Raw genomic sequence first — 22,699 nt, 5'->3', positions numbered from 1 at the left:
CCATGCCATTTGGAAGTTCTCTCTGGAAGCAGTGCTGGACAAGGATAATTGGTACTTGCATATAAAGGATATAAAGCAGCACATTACATCAACCCATTAAGCATCAAAGCTTGCCTAGGTACTGGTAATATTAGAAAAAAAAATAGATTTTATCTATTTCTACAACTTCAACACAAAAGAGACAAAAAAAAAAAAAAAGAGTGAGGAATCTACAGACCAGGCATCCCCAGTTCAGTTCCTGAGGAAACCACAGATCAAGATCTCATGGAAGGTTTTTCCAGGTACACAAAGGGCAAGAAAGTGACTGGGAAAAACCAATGTACCAAGCTGAACATGAAAAAAGTGTCCCCCTTGAATGGAGCCTAAATGTGTCCTGGATTGCACCAGCAAGGGCATGGCCAGAGCAGCAACAGGACTATTGCACTTGTTGGACCATGGCTGGAATTCCATGTCTGGCTCTGATCCACCAGCTGAGAGAGACCCTGACAAACTGGAGATGGTCCAAAGGAGGGCAGAGTGCTGCAGAACCTGCAATGGTTGAAGGAACTGGGTTTGCTCAGCCCAGAGAAAATCCAGCTCAAACATTCCAACACCTCAAAGGTGCTCAGAGAGGAGATGGAAGCAGAAACAGGCACAAGCTGACCCAAGGAAATTCCATCAGGAGATAAAAAGCAGAAAGTCTGAATCATAGAATCCTGGGATGGCTGGGGTTGGAAGGGACCTTGTATCGTTCCAAACCCCCTGCCACAGGCAAGGACACCTTCCAAAGGCCAGGACTAAACACTGGAATAGCTCACCCAGAGAATTGCTCAAACAACCCTCTCTGGAGATATTCCAAACTGAGCTTCAGGTGGTCCCAGATAACCCAACCTAACACCCAGATTAATTCCAGAGGTCCCACCCAGCCCAGACTTTCCTTCAACCCTCTGCTTTTCCCAAGCCTGCGATCTTCATTCCCCAAAGGCCGACCTGAGATACTCAGCAAACTCAGAAGTGCATGATCAGTGGAGAGATTGATTATTCCTTGTAGGATGTGGCTGGTTCCTCCAAACCCATGGAAAAGGGTTTTTTTCCCTCTTCACCTGTACAGCCATAAAGAAGCTACACTGCCACAGGAAATATTATGTCAAGTATAACCCCAGACATCTCTGACTAAAGGATGAGGCATTTTTCTTAAAAGGCAAAAAAACCTCCCTAAGTGAAATATTTAAGACATTCATTTATTAAAATCAGCCAACTATTCCACACAAAGCTGGTTTCCTTCTGTCAGGAAAATTGAGGGCCATAAATTTAGCTATAAAGTCACCCTCGGATTTTTCATGATCTATATAATTGTACAAATAAAAAATGACAAGCAACAAAAGAGAGCATCTGACAGGAAACTGTTTAAATGGCATCCCAGTGAGCATTTCAATCTTTACAGTAGCACTGGAGTCAAACATGAGAAAAAATGATTATGCAGTAATTGGATGAAGCCAAAACACAGTTCACAACCTCTCCACACACCATCCAGCACAAAACAAATCAAAGCAATAAAGCTGATGCCATTTCCCTTGCTTAAGTCTCTCCACGCAGATTTTCATTTACTCTGCCTACAGATTTATTAAGAGCTGCTTCTCAATAGCAGTTCCCAAGAAAAGTATGGAAAAGGATAAGGTTTTTCATCCAAAAAAGAAAACTGCCAATAGAAAGGGGAAAAAAGCAAACAATACATGTCAAGCTTTATTGCAAAATTCACAAGGTCATATCCTGAACTGACAGGAATCTCACAGTGGGAAGGAGCTCCACTGGCTTAGTCCAAACCCTGCCTGGCCTAACTAGTCTTAAACTCAATCCATAAGCAAAGCTTCAAGGGAAGCAATGTCAGATGAATGATATCAGGAAACTTTCTCTCCCTCCACTTGTCTTTCAAAAGTTGAAGCTATCAGGAAAAGATGGTGTGTGTGTATTCAAGGGCTCCCCTCAGCAGGTTCAAATCAAATAGAATAAAAATGCTCCATTACTATTTGAGATTTTGCAGTGCCTGTAGAGCAAGAAGAATCACCGACAGTGCTGGATTGCTTTTTTCCTCTTCAAAATCCATAAAATGGTAAGGAAAATCAGAATTATAAGAGAGAAGAGATAATAAATCCTTACAGGTTGTACTTTTGCCACATTATCAGGCCTTCTTTATGTCCAATTTATCTCAGGAACAAACTCCTTGTGTGAGTCACAGTGACAATTTAAGACATCTGTCTTTGCTCCTGTGCCATAACCAAAGGTTTCATTTACTACATGCAAATTTCTCCTTCAATAACCACTTCAAACCAACAGATGAAAACTGCACAGCCCCTGAGGAGTTGTAGGAAATAAGCAAATCCGTAATTATATTATTCCTTAGAAAAATGAGAAATAACAAAACTCCTTATGTTTTGTCAAAGAACAGCCAAATGTTCCTCACTTTAAATGTCTGCAGCTCCGTGCTTACCCTCTGGAAGCTCCTGGTGGAGTGGAATTCACACTGCATCATGTCAAAGAAGATGGGGATGGTGGCTTTCCGCAGCTCTGTTTCTGGGATCAGTGTCATTTCCAGGATTGGCCCCACCATTTCTGGGATGAACTTGATTTTATGCTGACCTTTAGGAGAAAAGATGCATTTCAGAGTGAACAACCCCTGGCTTTGGCAGAAGATGTAAAAGCTGTATTAATATGCTTATGGAGCTTATCAAAGCATGCTTTAATATCTGGCTCTACTGAAACACTTTTTAAATTATTCCTATTTATTTGATTATGATGATGATCACCACCATTATAATCATTATTATTAATAATAAATTTATTATCATTTAATTATTAATAATTATTACCACAGGAGAGGAGGTATTGTCTAAATCCAAATCAAGAGGAGTAGTTGAATCAGTCGTCGAGCTGGGACTCGCCACATTTCCCACTACGTATTTTCACACCCAAATTTCCAGATTTTATTTTAAAACACAATGTGTGGCTGGCAGGGAGGGAGGCTAAAAGGCACATCACTTGTATTAACTTATTTAGACTCCTGTGTGAACAAAATGTTCTCGGTGTCAGTCTATCAAAGTGTCACCACGAGTGCAGCCTAACAGAGCCTCGAGACATGAAAGCACAGCTCAGCCAGCCCACAATATGTCTCCTTTCCTGGGAGCTGAGCTGCCTGCAAAACCTGATTGCAGATTTAGCTTCCCAAGAGGAAGCTGCTCCTCCCCCCATCCCTGCTCTGCTCCACACAGGGAAGGGAAATTAGAGCCTAGCAGGAGCGTGGCACCTAATAAATGCTGGGAAAAGGAGCAGGTTACTGTTTATATTATTGGCTAAATGGATGCAGAGCGGGTGTGCTGCAAATTATCCAGTGAATAAGTCCATGGAAAAATCATCAGCATGGCTGGAGTTGGCAGTGACATTTAAGTTCATGCAGTTCCAGCCCTGCCATGCAAGGACACCACCACTATCCCAGGTGGCTCCAGCCTGGCCTTGGACACTCCCAGGGATCCAGGGGCAGCCCCACTGCTCTGGGCACCCTGTGCTGGTGTTTCATCACCTCACTGCACCATGGTGCTGGAGCAGCACAGCCCTGAGAGCTCCAGGCAGAAGTTTAGGAACACAAACACGTTTCTCCATCAGCAACAGGCTGGGATCCACTGGGAGCTCAGGACACAACTGGAGATGTTCCTCACAAATGCCCTCTTGGGGATGTTTACAACCAGGTTCAAACACTGTTTCTATGCCCAGTGCTTCAGACCAGCTTCTTTGGAGTCCAGCCCTCAGTTCCCTCCAGCTCTCAAACTCTTGCTTCCCACTGCAGTTACCAATGGTACAGGACACAAACAGATTTCAACTCATTTTTATTCCCCTGCACTACACCACTGTGACAGTAACCAGTGAAGGCTTTAATTGGTAGTTTCACTTTGACCAGAACTAACATAAATCTCAATAACTGTAATCAAGAAAAATCCTTTACCACCAAAACATGCTCCTTTTTTTAGCAGATATAATTGAAGCCCCTTGATTTGGCAAACTCCTGAATCCTATTAGCATTAGCAATCGGATCAAATTAATACTCAAGGAAAATGGTGACTCTGGGTGCTGCTGCAGTGCTGGGGCTGCTCAGGAATATCAAGTGAGAGGCCTAAAGCTTCCCTCAGTCTCCTACAAGGATGATTACACTGGATCTCTCAGGTGACAGATTTCTTGTGTTATGCCTGAGGAGTGTCAGAGTCAAGACTGCAGAAAACAAATAATGGTGACAAAAGTTGTTCATCACTGCGACTTCTCCCTGTGCCACAGAGGGCTTTTCCATTGCCTCAAGCACAGGAATTCCCTCAGAAAAGGAACATCTTTTGAACTTGAGAAGTGAACAATCCCCTCAAGATTAGAATCTTCGATGAGATGATGATCTGTTTGCAGCTCTGGGGGAAGCCCCTGGAGCAGGAGCCCTGGGTGGCGCCTGTCCCAGTGCATCGGGGGTGACACACATGGGTTTGCTGTGATCCTGGGAGAGGTTGGGCCACTAAAGGAGCACTGGGAGCAGAGCAGGAAGGGAAACGATCCTCCCCTGGCCCCCCAGGGCATCCATGCCCCTGTCTGGTAAACAACCCAGCAAGGAATTCACCTTTTTCCTCCCTGCGGGAATGTGGGAACTCCCACGCAGAGACTCCAAATCTGACAAGTCTGGGAGGAAATTGAGAAGTGTCTTCTGAAAACCAACTTGTGAAGCTGCTTGAGGAACCACATGCAAAAAAAGCCCCCTTTGAACCTGCAAAACCTTCCCCTTGCAGCACCTCGTGCCTGGCCATGGGACGTGCTCACACAGCAGGGAGGGACCTCACCACAAACCAAACCCAAGGCGTGCTGGACAAAGCGCAATTCTCATTTCCCAGACTCATCCCATTTCAGTCTGGGCCACAAAACCCTGTGAGTAATTTGCCAGCAGCCTCCCCTGTGCCCTGGGCAGGCTGGGAACACGCCTGACTAATCCAGAGAGGGTTATGTGCAATGACTTCTATTTATGTAACACCCAAAGTTCAGGGCTATTTTTAACCCTGGCCTTCCCTCCAACGACAGGGAGGGCCCTGTCAAGACACCTTTGGTGACGTCAAGCCCTGGCAGGGATGGTGGCACTCACAGGAGGACACCAGCAACCATTCCCCTTCACCTGGAGGAGCTCCTCTCCTCCATCTCCCCCCAGCTGGCTCAGACGTCACCAACACCTCTGAGCTGCCTCTCCCTGGCCACCTTTCCCACCAGGATGTCACCTGAAATGTCACTGCAATTCAACTGTGGGTGCCACCAACCACTACACCCTGTGCACAGGTTCTGTTTGCTAAATTGCATCACAAAACCCTTTCCAGCGTGTGGCTTTTGAGTTCCTGCATCTCCAAGACAGGCCACGGCCTGTTTGATGCTTTTTTGATGCTTTAATGTCTCATCAAGGTTTAAGAAGCCCCAGTTTCAACAAAACACTGACTCAAAGTAACACATTTTAAAGTTCAGGTTGTGGTATGGAAGGATAAAAGCTTCTCAAGTGCTGCTCTGCACTATAAATGTTCTTTTGTTTTTTTTTTTTTTCTTTCTGCTCATAAAAATAGGAAAGCGTGATTATTGAGGCCTCCCGTGCATCAGAAACAGGCAGCCAAGTGAAAACTTTAAGAATTCTTATTTTACTATTGAATTTCAGAAAAAAAATTATACTTTTAAATGTGCATTATAGCTGGAGGACTGCGTTGCTCCCAGCTGGGGAATTTTAACTCAGCAGGCATCGTGTGTTAATCATGGTATTTAGAAACAAAACCTGATGAGACAAAACATTCATTTTTGAGGCTTTTCTATACCCTTTAATCCATAAATCAAAAGTCAGGGTGGCATGGTTTCATCACATCTCATGCACAATGGCACAGACATAAAAAACCCGTGCTTAAGAATTCCAGAATTCCAGCCCTTCACTTCTGATTTGGTTTCTGAACATACACATGAATAATTTGATGAATGCAGTGCAGCTTCCAAGATAAAAGTGTCAGGCACCCCCAATCGATTCCCATGCAGTGAGAAGTTGGAATTCCTTCTTAATTGATGCTGTGACACAGATGAGATTGGTGAGGGGCCAGAAGTGGAACACAGTCCATGAGTTTAACATGGACTCTCTGTGTGACAAAGAAGATGAGGAAAATCAAGGTGCTGCTCAGGAGAAGCACAAAGGCTGCCTCAGACTGGGGTTCTGCCTCACATTTACCTTTCTTTCCCAGCTTTTTTTGGGAAGAGCAGCAATTTCCTCCCTCCCTCCACATGTGGGATTTAGGCATTAATGATCCCATTAATGGATCTTGGAGAATAACAAATATTAGAGCTTGAGAAGATCACAGAGGGATCTTACCTGGATAATCTCCATTTATAAAAAATCCATTAAAAATAAAAGGCTTTCATGACAGCACAGGAAGAAATATTGAAGAAAACACTACCCTTTGAGCCAATCGATTCCCAAAACTGCAGGGGAAATTATTATCCTTGTTAATGGTGAGAAACTGAACCCTGGAGCAACTAAATAACCTGTAAAGAGCAGCCAGTGACAGCAGCAGTAGTGAAAGGCACAAGGAACTCCACAAAGCCCAGACTGGATAAAACAACCTCAGTTAACAGCAGCTGGATGGAAAAGTCTGTGTCAAACTTTCTACCTTCAGTCCAGCAAATTCTTGGAAAAACTTAAGAATCCATAAGGATCCAAAGAGGCCAGGAATATCAGTGAGGAGAAAAGGTGGCTGAGGGAGCTGGGCAGGGGCTCAGCCTGGAGCAAAGGAGGCTCAGGGGGCCCTTGTGGCTCTGCACAGCTCCTGGCAGGAGGGGACAGCCGGGGGGTCGGGCTGTGCTCCAGGGAACAGGGACAGGAGCAGAGGGAACGGCCCCAGGCTGGGCTCAGGGTGGATATTTGGGAACAATTTCCTCCTGGAAAGGTCTGTCCAGGCCTGGCACAGCTGCCCAGGGCAGTTTGGAGTCCCCATCCTGGAGGGATTTAAAATCCCTGTGGATGTGGCACTTGGGGACACGGGGCAGTGCTGGCCTTGGCAGTGCTGGCTGGACTCGACCTTTTCACAGAATTCACAGAATCACTGGGTTGGAAGAGACCTTCAAGGCCATCGAGTCCAACCCAGCCCCAACACCCCAACTCAACCCTGGCACCCAGTGCCACATCCAGGCTTTGTTAAACACACCCAGGGATGGGGACTCCAGCACCTCCCCAGCAGCCATTCCAGAACTTTATCACCCTTGCTGGGAAAAACTTTTCCCTGCTCTCCAGCCTGTATTTCCCTTGGTGCAGCCTGAGGCTGTGTGCTCTGGTTGTGTCAGTGCTGCTGCAGACAGAGCCCAGCCCAGCTGAGCACAGGCACCTTTCAGGAGCTGTGAGAGTGATGAGGGCAGCCCTGAGTCTCCTTTTCTCCAGGCTGAGCACCCCCAGCTCCCTCAGGGCTCCTCTCAGGGTTTGTGTTCCCAGCCCCTCTGGATGTGCTCAGTGTCCCAGCTCCTTCCCAAGCTGAGAGGCCAGAGCTGGGCACAGCCCTCCAGGTGTGCCCTCAGACCTTACCAATTACCAACCTTTCCAACCTTTCCAATTCCATGGCTCCACGACTGTGGGGCTGGAAGAGGGGTGGATTTGGCTAATTACTCACCCAGAGGCTGCCAGCAGCCCACGCTGGGTGATGCAGCAGCAGGCACGACACTGATTTTATTACCTGCCTGTCAAGTCACATCTCAGCCCTGCACTAAGCTCTAATCTGTTCTCCAGACACTTAATTCACCGAAGATGCTTCTAATAAAAGTGAACTCAGCTGCTCTCTGAAGCCTTTTCTCATCATTCCAGCAGATAGGATGCAAATTCTGTGATATCAAATACTTATGAACCCTTGGCACTCTCTTCTCTTAGAAATGCTGGGGTTTTTCAACTCCCAGCAACAACAGCTCAGCCAGAGATAGAAGTGAAGTGGCAAACGCTTTATTTCTGATCATTTAAGGAAGTTTTGATAAAACTCAGAAGAGCTGAAGTGTCTGTGCCGTTAAGCTCAGGAAAATGAAATCTGGCAGACGAGTACACTCAGGTCACAGTAAATACTGAGTTTCTCATGAAATTCAGTCCCTGTACAGGCAAATTATACCCAGGGAGCAGCCTAGGGTGGAGAGAGGCAGAGCTGCCTCACTTACCCATGAGCTCCAGAGAGCTCCAACTTTCCAGGTTTTCCTGAGTCACTGAGGCTGCCAGACAAGGCTGGAAAGCAGAGTTGAAGCAGAATTTCCAGGCTGAGGTACTGAGAACCCTTGGACACGTGCATTTTGCTACAGTTCCAGGTACTGCATCCTCAAGTGAGTAAATAGAAATATGTGCATATATAGATATTTTTAAGGGGAAAAAAACCCCATTGAAAAGGTATCACCATAGCAATGGCTTTGTGTTCAAAAGAGGCTGAAACTCATAAAAACACAGACAAATAAATATTACCAAGAGTGATGTGCCTACCCAGATGGTGAATTAGATGTGCAGGGGTGGTTTGATTTCTTAAATCACCTGATTTTTAAAAGCTCTCTGCAGGCATACTTTTGTTTCAAGAGAAAGCAAATTCATTTTAGAGAATCATGGGATGATGTGGGTTGGAAGGGACATCAAAGACCATCTCATTCCATGGGCAGGGACTCCTTCCCCAGAGCAGATTGCTCCAAGTCCCATCCAACCTGGCACTGAATTTTTCCAGGAATATCCCTCTAAATGGTTTTTTGGGAACACTGAAGGGAACACATGCTTAGGATACTTACCCAGGTTGTACCACATGTCCCTGATCTCAAACCCAATCTGCCTCCTCATGTCCCCATACCTTGAAAAGGAAAACAAAACCAGCATTAAAACAAAAGAAATCTAAGACCTACAAGCAGATAAATCTCATTTCCAAATCAGATTCACAGCCTTCAAAAGGGGAAGAAACTCCAGAACAGGTTCTCCAATGGGACTCACACTACTGAGATTACCTGGCTACCCCCACCAGCTCAGCAATGCTTCTGTCAACATCAAAATCTGGGGAAAAAAGGTTTCCAGCCTCAGCAATTCCAACATTCCATGGTCCCAGGCAGAGGTGGGAGCCCAGCCACCCTAAAGGTGGTGCAGCAACACCTCCCATGTCCCATCAGGGTCACTTCCCACTCCTCTCCCTCTCCACAGGAAAGCTTTAATGGGTGGAAATCATCCCAATGCCTTCATTAAGGATGGGATCAGAACCCTAACGAGCTCCAAGGATGCATTTGCTACATGGAATATTTGCAAGGTAAAGATCATTACTTAAATAACAAGATGAGCCAAATTAATATCTGGCAACTTGTAGGATTTCTGGGGGATAATAGTGAGACACCCAGTCATTAATATGGATTAAAGGGAATCTTCTGCATCTTTAAGAATCTGCTATTATCTAATGCTTAAATGCAATGTTTAGCAAAACCTACAAATTACAATAATTAATTTTTAATTATTAAATATTTGATGTTTTAATTGAAATATGTACTTAAAAAGATGGGTGAGTGTGATATTGAATTAACTGATTAATTACATCCCTTTTGACACAGAAGTGCCTTCACACAGCAATGAAAGTGCCTCCAGACCATGCATTTATTGAATCTCAAATTTATTGTCTTGATTCCTGTCTCCAAAACCTGATTAAACTGAAAATAACAATTTGCCAATTCATTATAAACAAAGATTTACAATTTTGCAAACTTTATTAAGCAACCACTTCGAACGACTTAATTTATTTACTTCTATTAGCAGTGAGAAATGCCTGTTGATTCCTTTAATTCCTTCAGTAAGATAAACTGCTCTGTTTATTATAAAAATCACTCCAAGAAAATTTGTGCATGTGGTTCCCATCCTGATAAAGAGGAATTATCAGTCCACAAATGTATTTGACAGCAATTTCCAGCTCAGCTTTTGGCTCTTTCTTCAGGTCAGGAGTTTGAGCTGAACTAAAATGCTCTCATAGGTGCTCATTAACACTGGGCAGAGACAGCAAAGGGATTCTAAATTTAATTAAATCAAATTTACCTGCAACACCATCTCAATATCCTAAATAAAATATACCTGCCTTTACAATACCAGCTCAATTTCCTTAAATAAAATACACCTGGCTCTGCAACACCAGCTCAGTTTCCTTTAAAAACTCTTTATCTATAATGTTATTTATGGTATTTATAGCACAAACCCCAAACCCTGAGCTCTGCTTGACACCACTTTTCCACTGAACTTGTAAATATTCCTGTTTCATCAAGAAAGCCCCACGAGTCCCAGGTAGAGCAGATCTTAAAGTGCTTTAAAATTCTCTTTCAAGGCTCAGGTAGAGCAGAGCTTCCAAAGGAAACACCTCAAAACTCAGGAAGGAGTGGTGGAGTTTGCAGGGAAAACTTGGCTCCCATAAAAAGGGATGGGATGTGGAGCCCTCCCTGAATTTTCTGGTCAAAACCCAAAAGCCACATGAGCAAAAAGCCTTTAAAACCAAATCACTGCAGCAGTGCTGAACTGTCCCCACTCCCCCTGGGATTTCTCTTATCATAATAATAGATAGAAAGGCCTGGATTGGGAAGGTGAAGGGATACAAAATGCATTTTCTCTCTCTATATAGAAACATTTTATTTCATGTACACACCAGAAGCCTGAGCTGTGCTTGCTCAGGGAATCACAGCTTGGAAATTCCCCGTTTTTGTGACCTCACTGGCTGTGGGAACACCTGGCTTTTCCAGCTGCTCTTCCCAAATAGAAAGAGAATCCACACACTCTGTCTGAAATGCCAACACTGGCTCTTTTCAGAGCTTGGTGTTTAGTTAAGCAGTAATAAGGTCACTACTGTGGAACACCAATAAAAGGCAGGAGAAATATCAACAGGAGAAGGGAAAAACAGCCTCAAGTTGTGCCAGGGGAGGTTAAATTCCTCACTCAGAGGGTGGTCAGGCATTGGAATTGGTTGTGCAGGTGGAGTTTCCCACCCCTGGAGGGATTTAAAAGCTGTAAGGATGTGGCACTGGGGGATTTGGAGCAGTGGTGGCCTTGGACTCCACGATCTTACAGGTTTTTCCACCCTTAATCACTCTCTTTAAACAGAATCTTCATGTTGCACTCTCATTTCCAGGCTTTGTTCCCCTTTGGAAAAGCTTTCCTTTGCTGTGGGACACTGACTGGCAGTGGGGTGGTTGGAGGCAGGGGATGATCCCTCAGAAGCAGGAAAAGGCTGCACCCACCCCAACCCATCCCTCAGGAACAGCCCAGTGGAAAAGGCTCTCAACAAAGTCAGGGATGAGCAAGAAAGACCAGACACAAAATGAGATTAGAAGAAGTACAAAGCTGAAGTGCTTTCAAAATGCAGTTTTATAACATGTGAACATGAGAATCTTGACTTTCTGAGCAAGAAATTCATCCCTAATGAATGGTGAAATTCAGATCTCCATGCCAGGGCAGAAACACACACAACACTTGACTCATGTTTTTCAACCCAACCTTTCATTATCCCCTGATTGCATCTCAATTTGAATAGATTTAGCAAAGAAATTAAACTGAAATTATGGCAATAGACCTCGAGTTCTTGGCCATGATTTAGATGACGAGCAGGACTTACTTGTTAAGGATTTTTGTTCTTTTAGCACTTGAAAAATTCTCCAGTTGTAAAGATTCTTGTGTGAGAAAAGCAACAGCCAGGTGGAAATAGTTGTTCCAGAGCTGAAAGCCCCCAAAATGACAAGAAGAAATTCCATTAATTCTCTGAAATGTTTCTCTACACACCTACAAAACAACTTGAAAGTCTCTAAATTATGCACATAAATATTTAAAGGAGAAAAGAACAGACACCACAGAGATGGTGTTTCTTGATAAATTCTTAATACAGCTCCTCGTTGCCTTTATGTTTCCAACAAATATTTCCCAGCTACAAATCCCAATTCTTTGTGTTTTGATGATTCAGGCAGAATCCCAAGCCAAACCCTGCTGTGATTCTGTGATTCTGTGACAAGACCCACAAGTCAGGAATGGATCACAACACCTGCTGAGCCTGGAATGATTTCACTGGGGTTCACAGCCATGAATAAACCACGAATAAACCCCCAAAACTACACAGAGCAGAAATTCATTACATTAATATCATTTATTCCATTCAAACTGGGAGGTTTTTCTTACCTGTAACTCAAAGTTGGCTTGATCAAGGAATTTTTTGTTTAGCATATCTGCATACTGATTAATTGCTCGCAGGAAGACTCTGAAAGATCAAGAGAAAATTACATAATTACACACTTCTGGGGTACCTTTGTATATTTGGCATCCCAATTAGACACAAAATCTGAGTCTGTCTGGAAAGTGAAATTTGAGGCTGATACTTGAAAAGCAGTGTGATCTCACCACTGGTAAGTGTACAGAATTCTATGCAGATGTTCTCCAAATTAATCAAGTAAATTAGCATATGCAGAAACAGAGGGAGTGTTTGGGATAAAATCACTTGTCTTTAAAATATCTTTTCATAATCAAGAGATCATTAAAAATGCAGTTTATTAGCACTATATAGACATAAATTTTTAAAGTTACAGTGTTGTGTCTAAGCCAGACATGCAACTGGTTGTATTTTAACTTTAAGGTCAAGAAAAACACATTTTTAAACACATGGGGCAAAAAAACTTCCACTTATGGCACAACAGAAATGCTGGTGAAGGACAGCTTTTAGAACATTGTTCACTGCTCGATTTCCAAAATGCTAATTCAGTACCCACTGTAGCTTACAGAGTTTCTAAAACACCTCTAGAGGTTCTCAAACACCTCTTAAATTGCAAAAGGAGTTGGTCTGACAAGCTTGAAAGGGAAAACCAAATGGCACAGGAGAAGTAGGGCACTACATATTCATGGTGCTGAAAAATAAACTGATTATTCCTCGGTAGTCTGATCTCCATTTTCAAAACAAACATGAGATTCCCCCTGCAAACTCCAAATTTATGCTGTGCAGCTGCCAGCTAATGCCCAGACAAATGAGCTGCTCCTTGGAGCAGGCTGGGGGAGAGATTTGCGTCTCCTCAGAGTCCCCAAAAATGATGAAAACCCCTCCTGACATGTTCTGGGTTTGTTTTTTCCCCACCCCCAAAACCAATATCGAAAAAGAAAGTTCACTACTGTAAATAAAAATATTATTCTCCTTCAGGCTGGTCAATTAAAAATAAAAAAAAGGCAGAATTATTTAAAACAAACCAGCTAGATAGTGTTTGTCCTGAATTTAAGATACTGAAAAAAAATTTATATTTAGCTGAAAGTTTGGTATCCAAGAGAAAAGAAGCCTCCAGATAATCCAACATGATGGGAACAGACATTATTTATAAATATTTATATATTTATATATGGGCAGTATGTTGCCAAGTGATTATTTATGAACATATTGATGTATGTATATAAATATATCAATATGTACACACATTCATAAATATTTCAATATGTACATAAATTTATCAGGATGCTAAGAGAGTTTATTTATTTATATATTGAACTAAATTAATAAAGGGAAAAATCTGATGCCACTGGGATGTATCTGTAGTGTAAGGTCAGATCATTCCCATGGCAGAATTATGGAGGAGAAAGAAAGGATCTAAATGGGAAAACTAAAATTAAATTTAGAAAGAAAAACAGAAAAAAAATTAAAATATGAAAGTATTTTAAGCTATAAGCAAATATACATAAAAATCAAGTCCATACATATATACAGGTGTGTTTTATAATATTGTTATTTATAACTAAGAAGACAGAGACATCTCTGCACTTGCACCCAGCAGAGCCAAGGAGGAATTTCAGCCCTTCAGTGTCTTTGTCAGTGTTTGGGCAAGCACTTCATTAAGAGATCTTATAAATCAGCTGAACCCAGCACACAATGAACACCCTGCACTGCTCCAAAATAAACGGACTGGAGATCTGTGATTCAATTACTGAGCTGTAGCACAAACTAAGATTGAAATCGAGCTTATCTGTGTGATCAGAGAATCACCATTTTATCCCCTCCTTAGCCCTGCTTTGCCTTGTGCTTTTGTTAGGTGATAATACCAGGAGATCTGTAAATCTTCCCCCCAAATTAACAATTTAACGTGGTGCAGGGCCATCCCAGGCTGCTTCCTCATGGACATAAAACTGGTTCCAACTCAGGCAGGATTGTGCCTCCAGCTCAGTGATGCTGCCTTAAGACATCACTGGAATGTATTCAATCTGCTCCATCTAATTAAGCTTTGGCACAATCTCATTACTTCATATACCATTATTTTTCTTTAAATTGTAACTCTCATTTTTCCCTTATATTAATTCCAGGGAACACCAACAAAGAATAAATAATACAAATTCTGCTGTGTTTGCCACTGGAAAAGGAGCAGAGCACAGAATATGTGTTCAACTGGAGCTGGAATTAAACAACCCCTGGGCATCAGGGGGGTTTAGGAAGCCAGGAATTCCTCCAACTTTCCATAAAGGAACATCCCAAAGAAGAGCTAGAGAGACTTAATGTTGATTTCTGAATTACTGAAATCCCAATTTATTTATGATTTGATCAATCCTTCTGTGACTGGATAAAACACTTCCTACATAGGTCAGTGGAGACATCCCAGTGACAGTCAACAAAACATCATCATCATCATCATCACCATAATTATTATTATTTCTTTTTCTACTACTACTCCTATTATTACAATTATTATTACAGTCTATCTGCATTTGCAAATCAAGTGTCATGCAAACCTCACAGCACTTTGCAGGATATTTCAGAACCTCTAGTGCCAAGAGCAAACAGCAAAATTAAGATGTTTTTTATGTAATGAAGTTAATTTTAAAAATATATTTATTAAATATTGACAAGAAGAAGTAGCAAGTTGCAAGATCACTACTCTGAAGAGAGAATCTCCATAGTAAAAAATCATGCTGGATGAATTCTTGGCTGGAACCTGGGCAATGCTTTGTTATCACCTGGGAAGATGCTGCAACTCATGAATATAAAAACGGTTCAGGCTTATGCCCAAATAAAAAATGAAAGAGGGAGCTGAAATATTTTATCATTCCTGGTGTTAGTTAAATCCTCCTCCTCCAAAGCAGGTCCTGACAATTTTCAGTAACTTCGCTGTCAAAAGTTGGAGAAAACGGAAAATGAAGCAAGAAGTGGCTCTTCAGACTAAGTGGAATTAACCCAAAAGCAACAGTTCTGTACTGAAGAAGAAAGGAACTGGCTGCTGGAACACTCTCAAGGATAAAAGGTGGACTTGGACATCACTGGGCCAAGGGATAAATAATCAAAACTCTCAGCTGGAGAGCATCCCTTGCAGTGCCAGCCCTTATCTCGCTGTAATTAATAACCAAGATTGGCTCCCAGTTGCGTGCGCATAAAAAGAAGTGCTCTTCTTGAAATTCAGTTTCAATGAACAAAAGAATTTATTATCCATGTCAGGAAGAGCCACAGAAGTTAAACTTTGAAAAAGGGAGAAGTTCAGAGCCTGGAACCCAACACAATGGACTCTGCTGCCATGTAAGACAACAAAACCTAATCCGAATGTACTGGGAAAGATTTGTGAGACAAAAGACTTTATCAACCCAATTAAAAGCAGGAAATTAACATTTTCTATGATGTGATTGGAATAGGAGGAATATGATTACAGAAGGAAGTCACTTCAGGATACATGGAAGAAAGAAGGGCATAAAAATCTACCAAAGAACAAAATCAACAGCCTGGGCAGAGGAGGTTTTTGTGTGAGCTCTGGGGAAGGGGGGGTGGGGATGGCTCCAAGGGCATCCAGAGATTTCTGCTGCAGTTTGATCCTCTGAGGCAGGGGCTGTCCTCTCATTCAGTGTTTAGAGACCTTCCACAGAGCAGAATCAGAATCATTTTAGTTGGAAGGGACCTTAAATCCCATCCATTCACACCCAGCCATGGCAGGGACACCTTCCCCTGTCCCAGCTGCTCCAGCCCCAGTGTCCAGCCTGGCCTTGGGCACTGCCAGGGATCCAGGGGCAGCCCCAGCTGCTCTGGGCACCCTGTGCCAGGGCTGCCCACCCTGCCAGGGAACAATTCCTTCCCAATATCCCATCTAAATGTCCCCTCCTTCTGTTCAAAGCCATTTCCCCTTTTACGTCCCCCTCCAGGCCCTTGTTCCAAGTCTCTCTCCAGCTCTCTTGGAGGCCCTGAGAGTGGCTTTAAGGTGTCCCCAAAACCTTTTCTCTGTCACCAGGACGTTCTGGCATTTGATCCCTGTTGATGCATCTCCTGACCAGATCTGTATCAGCTCTCCATGACCCAGCAGGAACAGTGAATTGCCCACCAACTTTAGAACATGACAAAAAATATGGCTGGGAGCTCAGGTGAGAGAAGCCAGGGAAAAGGAGATGGAGAAACCATGGCAAAGGTCAGTTAAGAAATACAGGCCATGAAAAGCAGAAATTCTCCAGAAAACCAAACCAAAAATCCAGGTGACCAATCTCAGTGACCTGCTTGGGTCCATCCACCTTGCCCTGCCTTAGGCAGTTCTCATTTCTCCAGTAATTTCTCCCCTTTATGGCTCTCACTCCAGAGTTCATCCATCCAGGAGTGTGCTGCTGGTTCATGAACTGACTTCAATTTCAACCCCTGACTCCTGGGAATATTTCCTGTTATTGATTATTATTCACTTCCACCAGGCCCAGAGGTGCTTAATTGGTTTGTGGATACAGAGATTGCTTCACCAAACAGAACAAAAATTAATGGTTGGATTCTGTAGTTTTCCAAAAGGTCCTTTTTTCCCTCCAAACAACCTCACTGCCTCCAGGAGGTGGGAACATACATCAAACCCTGGCTTCCAGTGGCAATTGTAAATGAAGGAGGGACAGAGGGATTTGATTTATAAATGGAACAGGAGTCACTGTGCCAAACAACTCATTTTTTTTAGCCCTTTCTCAGGTTCAGTCACTTTTTATTCTGCCCTTCTCCCTCCTAATTAGTCAAGTGCCCTGATTTGTTCATGTTTAAAAACATTTTGTGCCCTGTTTTCTCTCACTCAGTTCTGACATTGTTGGAAAGTATTTGCAGGAGCTCCAGGAGCTGAGGAAAGCTGGGTGCAGGATGTAACACCCATCCAACTGCCTCTGCAGAAACACTGCTCTGGAGGAATAATCCAAAGAGAAATATTTAAAAAGTGGAAATATTTTTTACAGCCTATGCCATTTGGCACGTTATTTAGTTAGCTCCAGTACCCAAGGACTTAGGATTTATACTGTGAGTGTTTATGCAAAATATTTCTGACAGGAAAATTTCTGACAGAAAAAGAAACAATACAAACTAGGAATGTCCTCCCCACTATTTTTCCTTAAGCAAACATCAAAAAAAAAGAAAGAAAAAGAATGAGAAAATTACTTCCTTAATGGCAGAATGATTATCTAAACAAGAGTACACAGAAAAAGCTTAAAATAATTTTGGTTTAGGTGATAATTTGATAAAAGAGAGGGAATTTGCAGTGAGGTTCTAAAATGCACTATTATGATGCCATTTTTGCTAATTTAGATGGAAGGATAATGAATGCTTTATTGCAGCTGATCAGCCTTCCTGCACATCATCATGCTCCCCATGCCTGAGCTCTGCTTCTCTGGGAGACAAATTCCTTGTGCTAATGGGAGCCAGAGTCCTCTTCTCTTGTCAGGCTGGGAGGGAAACAACAGCCCCAGACCTGGAAACCCCAGAGCAGAACCCAAACCCCAGCAAAGATTTAGGAAGGCACCAACAGCCCAGCAAAGCCTTTGCTGAACACCCCTCAACCCCTCTTGCAAAGCAGAGTTTTAAACGTCTTTTTTCTTACTTATGAATTAAAAAAAGAAATTTTCCCTGGTATTCAACCTAAATCTGTGCTGGTACAATCTGAGGCCGTTCCCTCTGCTCCTGTCCCTGTTCCCTGGAGCACAGCCCGACCCCCCGGCTGTCCCCTCCTGCCAGGAGCTGTGCAGAGCCACAAGGGCCCCCTGAGCCTCCTCTGCTCCAGGCTGAGCCCCTGCCCAGCTCCTCAGGGATTCTCCAGCCCCTGCCCAGCTCCTCAGGGATTCTCCAGCCCCTTCCCAGCTCCATCCCCTTCCCTGGACACCCTCCAGCCCCTCTGTGTTTGTCTGCTTGAGAAGGGTCCAAAAGTGCCCCCAGAATTTGAGGTGCCTCAGCAGTGTCTCACCATAGGAGACTCAAAGTCATTTCAATGGCTCAGCCTGGAGGTACCCTTGCATCTCCCCCAGTTTTCTCCTTTCCCAAATTTTGTCTCTTTTCTTTCCCTCTTCACCTGCCTTTGCACCTCCAGGCCTACCAGCTGCCCACCACAAACGAATTAATTTCCTTTAACACTTCTTTATATTTACACATCCCTGCCTCATCCACTTCTTTCTCTTAAAGAACATTTAAAAAGTGTTTAAAAGATTCCTTGCAACATCCTCTAATTCAGCAGGCTAAAGAGCAGTCAAAACTTAAAAAAAAAAAAAAACCAAAACAAACCAACTAAATCCTTGATCATTTGCTGCCTTTTGAATTACAATTCCTGGGCTGAGGATGATAATAGCAGAGAGTAATCCCAGAGAAGACTTGCTACTAAATACCCACATTAGCATAATCTCCTCATAATGCCTGCTCCACAGCAGCACAGGTGCTCCATGTCACTTTATTAACCTATTTTCTAACAAATTTTTCAGCCCCAGCTTTAGCACATTATCTCTAATCACTGATAGCTCTCCCCTCATTTGTATTCCGGGCTGGTGCCCCCTGAAACAAAGGGGACAGATGAATGAAAAATAACTGAGTTCCAAAAGCTGAAGGACAAACTTGTGGGCTGACTACCAACAGCCAAGAGGCACAAGGGGTTCTGTGTCCAAGGTGCCCCTGGAGCACAGCTCAGGGCTGTGTCCAGGTGGGGTTTGAGCCTCTCCAAAGGTTGGGATCTGCCTGGATAACCACGGATCCGACTGCCCTCACTCTCCTCCTGCCTTGTGTATGTGTCTGAGGTCTCAGCTGTGGTTTTTGGATGACTTTGAGTGCAGGAAAGAAGAGGCTTTAGCCTTCTGTCCTCTTTCTCAAAGCAACTTTGCCTCCTGGATTTTATCTCCATGGATAGAACCGTCCATACTCAGTTTTAGCACCTGGAGAATTTTATGGCAGAGCAATAAAAGCTTGGAAATTTTCTAATGGAAATGCTAGCAGACAATTTAATTTAGGAGTTTTTAGCTAAGGCTACGATGCTGGCAAAGTAGCATCTCTTGCAAGTGGACAGTGTTACTATTCCTCTACTCCAAAGTTATTATTCTAAAGGAGGCAGACTTGCTGAATTCCAAGAGACTTTCTATTGTGGCAGCTGGCAAAAACTCCCAGCAGAGCTTGTAATTTCAAACAAATGTAATTTGTTGGAGTGCTGCTGGAAGGGATCTGTGCCATCAGGTGAGTTATTAAACAAGCATTTCATTGTAGTGCAATGCTCAGTAAAATGCAGAAAGCTTTTGCTAGGAACAGAAATCATCATCTTCCCCTTGCAAAGATCAGAGAATTCCAGAAGGGTTTGGGTGGGAAGGGACTTTAAAGCCCATCCAGGGCCACCCTACCATGGCAGGGACACCTCCCACTGTCCCAGGCTGCTCCAGCCTGGCCTCGGGCACTGCCAGGGATGGAGCAGCCACAGCTCCTCTGTGCCAGAGCCTCACCACCCAGCTTTTCACCTCAGTTCTTGTTTTGACTTGATTTCACAAAGGAATCCAACCACCCTTTGCAGAGGTACAAATCAATATAGAAGAAGTTTTTGGTTTTTTTTTCCCGTTGCACTGCTTTTCACACAAACAGTTATTCCAGAAAGAGAAATAATTAAAGAGAAGTAATTCACGGAAAGGTTGGGAAAGGATGTGAAAGGCAAATCTTCCTGCAAAGCATGGAAGTTCTGGCTGAATTTGGCAAAATGTTTTCAGATATTTGACAGTGCCTCAAGGTTTGCAGCAGGGGAACCTCCCCTGCTCTGTGCTGGCAGCACTGGCCTCTGCTCCTTCCCCATTTCCATGGATACTGCAGGTGATTAAGGCCACTTTAGCTACTTATGGATAAATCAATAGAATTGATCTGCTACATTTCAAATTATTTGGCATTCTCATCCATCTTGCCATCAACTGGGAAGACCTGGCTAAACAAATGTCCTGATGTTGCTGGGAAAAGAATCTCCCTTTATTCCTGCAGGTACTTAATTTATCAAATTCCACCAGAGAATAGCAATGAGGAAAAAGAAAGCAATCTGCAAAGGTTGGGTTATCACCTCTTCAGTGCTGGGGTCACCAATCAGGGTTGTTCAGAAATTCCATTTGCTGAAGTTTCCCCCAAAATGTGAAGTTCATTCTGATGGCAGAAAGTTTCCATGGGAGCTGAATTACCCAATGCCTCACCATGACTTTTCTAACCCAAGCAATCATAAGCACAGAGGCACTGCCCAGGAGAGCTGAACCTTCACCAAACTGGAGTCCATCTCCCCAGCAAGCAGAGACTCCCTGGGAAGAGGTTAAAATGTGATTTCTTGTATGAGATGAGAGGGATAAACCCCAGCAGCTGCTCTGCCGGGCTGTGCCACGGCTGCTGACAGCTCTGTGAAGGGAACACTAATGCTGGCAGAGTAAAACCCCATCCTGCTGGAGCTTCAGGTAAGCCTGTGTTTGATCCAAAGGGTGGCTCAGATGTTAAAGTGACACAGAAGGTTTTAGAGAGGCACTGGGGTGTGTGAAGGAGGGAGCTGTGCCTGCCTCCTGTGCCCGTCCTGCCTGCCTCACCCAGCTGTCAACCCCTGCACAAAATCCCTGCTCTGCTGCCATTCCCAGAGCTCCCTCAGCAGCCTGCCTGATATCTCTGGAGTGCAATAAATGCTTCACTGGGATGCTTCAACACATGCCAGTCACAAGGAGCCCAGTCCCTCGGTGGCTCTGAGCAGATTTTCTGCCTCTGTGGGAAGGCTTACATCACCCTGCACACCCCACAAACAGTCCCAGGTGATACAGCACAAAAATCAGCCTGGCAGGGCACACAGTGCCATTACTAATGTGGGGTTTTCTGTTCTGTAGAGCAGCAGAGGGACATTGCCAACCCCACAAAGAGATCCACTGCAGCCTTTCAGGTGTGGGGGCTGCACTGCAGCCTCTGCATGGACTCCAGGCAGGATTCAGTGACATGCCAACCTTTCCCAGAATTTTCCAGCTGGGGATTAGTTTCTGCCTGGTGAAATCAAAGCCCAAGATGCAAACGCAGTCAGGGTCACAAAAACACAGCCAAGTGTGTCAATGGGACAAAGGCTGGGATGAAATGTGGTTTATATCAAACAAGCAATGAAACAGAATTGTGGATGTAAATGCTGCCCTGCTCCTGGATCCCTGGCAGTGTCCAAGGCTGGGTTGGACAGGGCTTGGAGCAGCCTGGGGCAGTGGAAGGTGTCCCTGCCATGGCAGGGTGGGATCTGGATGGGCTTTAAAGTCCCTCCCAAGCCAAACCATTCAGGGATTCTCTGAAATCAGGTTCTCTGCGATTCCTTTTATGCAATACTTTAATTTCACTCCCTCTGTTGATCCCAAGAAAACTCTTTAAACTACTCAATTATGCTGTGTGGCTAAATGATTGTTGAACAACAGGAAATTTTGTGGCAATTGAAACACAAACTTTAGAGCACCACAGGGCTAAAACTGGATTTCTGACAGGTGAGTTTGAGACAGTGCAATAACCTCCAGGCACAGCTACCCTTGGGTGAATCCTCCCCTTCCCAAGGCAGAGCCATGGGAAAGTTTGCTTTACTATGGACACAGCAAGAAGAGAATCTCCAAAACTGTGCAAGGCTTATTTCCTTGGAATTTGGGAACTGGACACCAGCACACTGGAACACACCAGTGCACACGGGGGATGCAGTGCCAGGGAAGTTAATTCCAGGATGAAAAATATTCCTGAGCCTCACAAAGACCAGACAAGCAGGCAGTCCCTTCCCAAAAAATCAATGCCCCTGGCCTGGTTCTCCTGCACTGGGGCAAAGCAGAGTTGGCTACAAGGCCTAAATCGCATTTCTGCACCATTTCTGCTCCTTTTATCTTCCCTGGCCTGAATTACACAGTTTGGCTCTCTCCAGATAGAAGATTTATAATGCCAGTGGCACTGAAAGCCAGCAGCTTCTCTGGGAGTAGACTGCAATTATCTGATGGGCTCATAGAAGCAAAAAACCTAAGTGGGGAAAAATTCATATTAGTCTTGATAGGAGATTTTCTCACCCAGAAAACAAAACCAAAGCAAATGCTCAGGTTGATTTTTTTTTTTTCACCCAAAGCTTGTGTATGGAGTACCACCTAAAGCCATCTCATTTTATAGGATTGTATTAAAGAATCCCAGAATGCTCTGGCTTGGGACCGTAAAGATTCTCCAATTCCATGGGCAGGGATAGGTTCCACAGCCTCCAAACTCACCATTCCAGGACTAAACCAATTCACAATTCCTTCATCCCTGCCTTCAGTGATGTTTGAGCACCCATGTGGGATGGGCAGCACTGCCTGGTCCCCAAAAACTCAGGATACCAGTAAAGCAGGGCCTAACAAAGCTGGGAACGAGCTGAGCAGGATGCAGGGACTAACACTGGGATGCTGGCATCCAGTGACCCATGAAGGGCAAAGAAAAATCTGCTTTTCCAATGG

General features: G+C 43.9%; 1 protein-coding gene across 4 annotated transcripts in view; it reads right to left on the bottom strand.

Moving 5' to 3' along the window:
• Positions 1-22,699, bottom strand: part of DOCK1 (dedicator of cytokinesis 1) — a 273,196-nt gene that overhangs the window by 67,394 nt on the left and 183,103 nt on the right. For all 4 annotated transcript variants that reach the window (XM_084210278.1, XM_084210275.1, XM_084210277.1 and 1 more), the window contains exons 30-33: positions 12,194-12,272; positions 11,640-11,740; positions 8,806-8,864; positions 2,468-2,616 (exon numbers count right to left, since the gene is read on the bottom strand). In XM_084210278.1, the coding sequence (XP_084066404.1) occupies positions 2,468-2,616; positions 8,806-8,864; positions 11,640-11,740; positions 12,194-12,272 (388 nt within the window). The remainder of the gene's footprint in view (positions 1-2,467; positions 2,617-8,805; positions 8,865-11,639; positions 11,741-12,193; positions 12,273-22,699) is intronic.

The sequence above is a fragment of the Fringilla coelebs genome, assembly GCF_963513975.1.
Source record: "Fringilla coelebs genome assembly, chromosome: 8".
Taxonomy (NCBI): domain Eukaryota; kingdom Metazoa; phylum Chordata; class Aves; order Passeriformes; family Fringillidae; genus Fringilla; species Fringilla coelebs.
The sequence above is the reverse complement of the archived record's forward strand: the minus strand, read 5'-3'. Positions and strand labels throughout refer to the sequence as shown.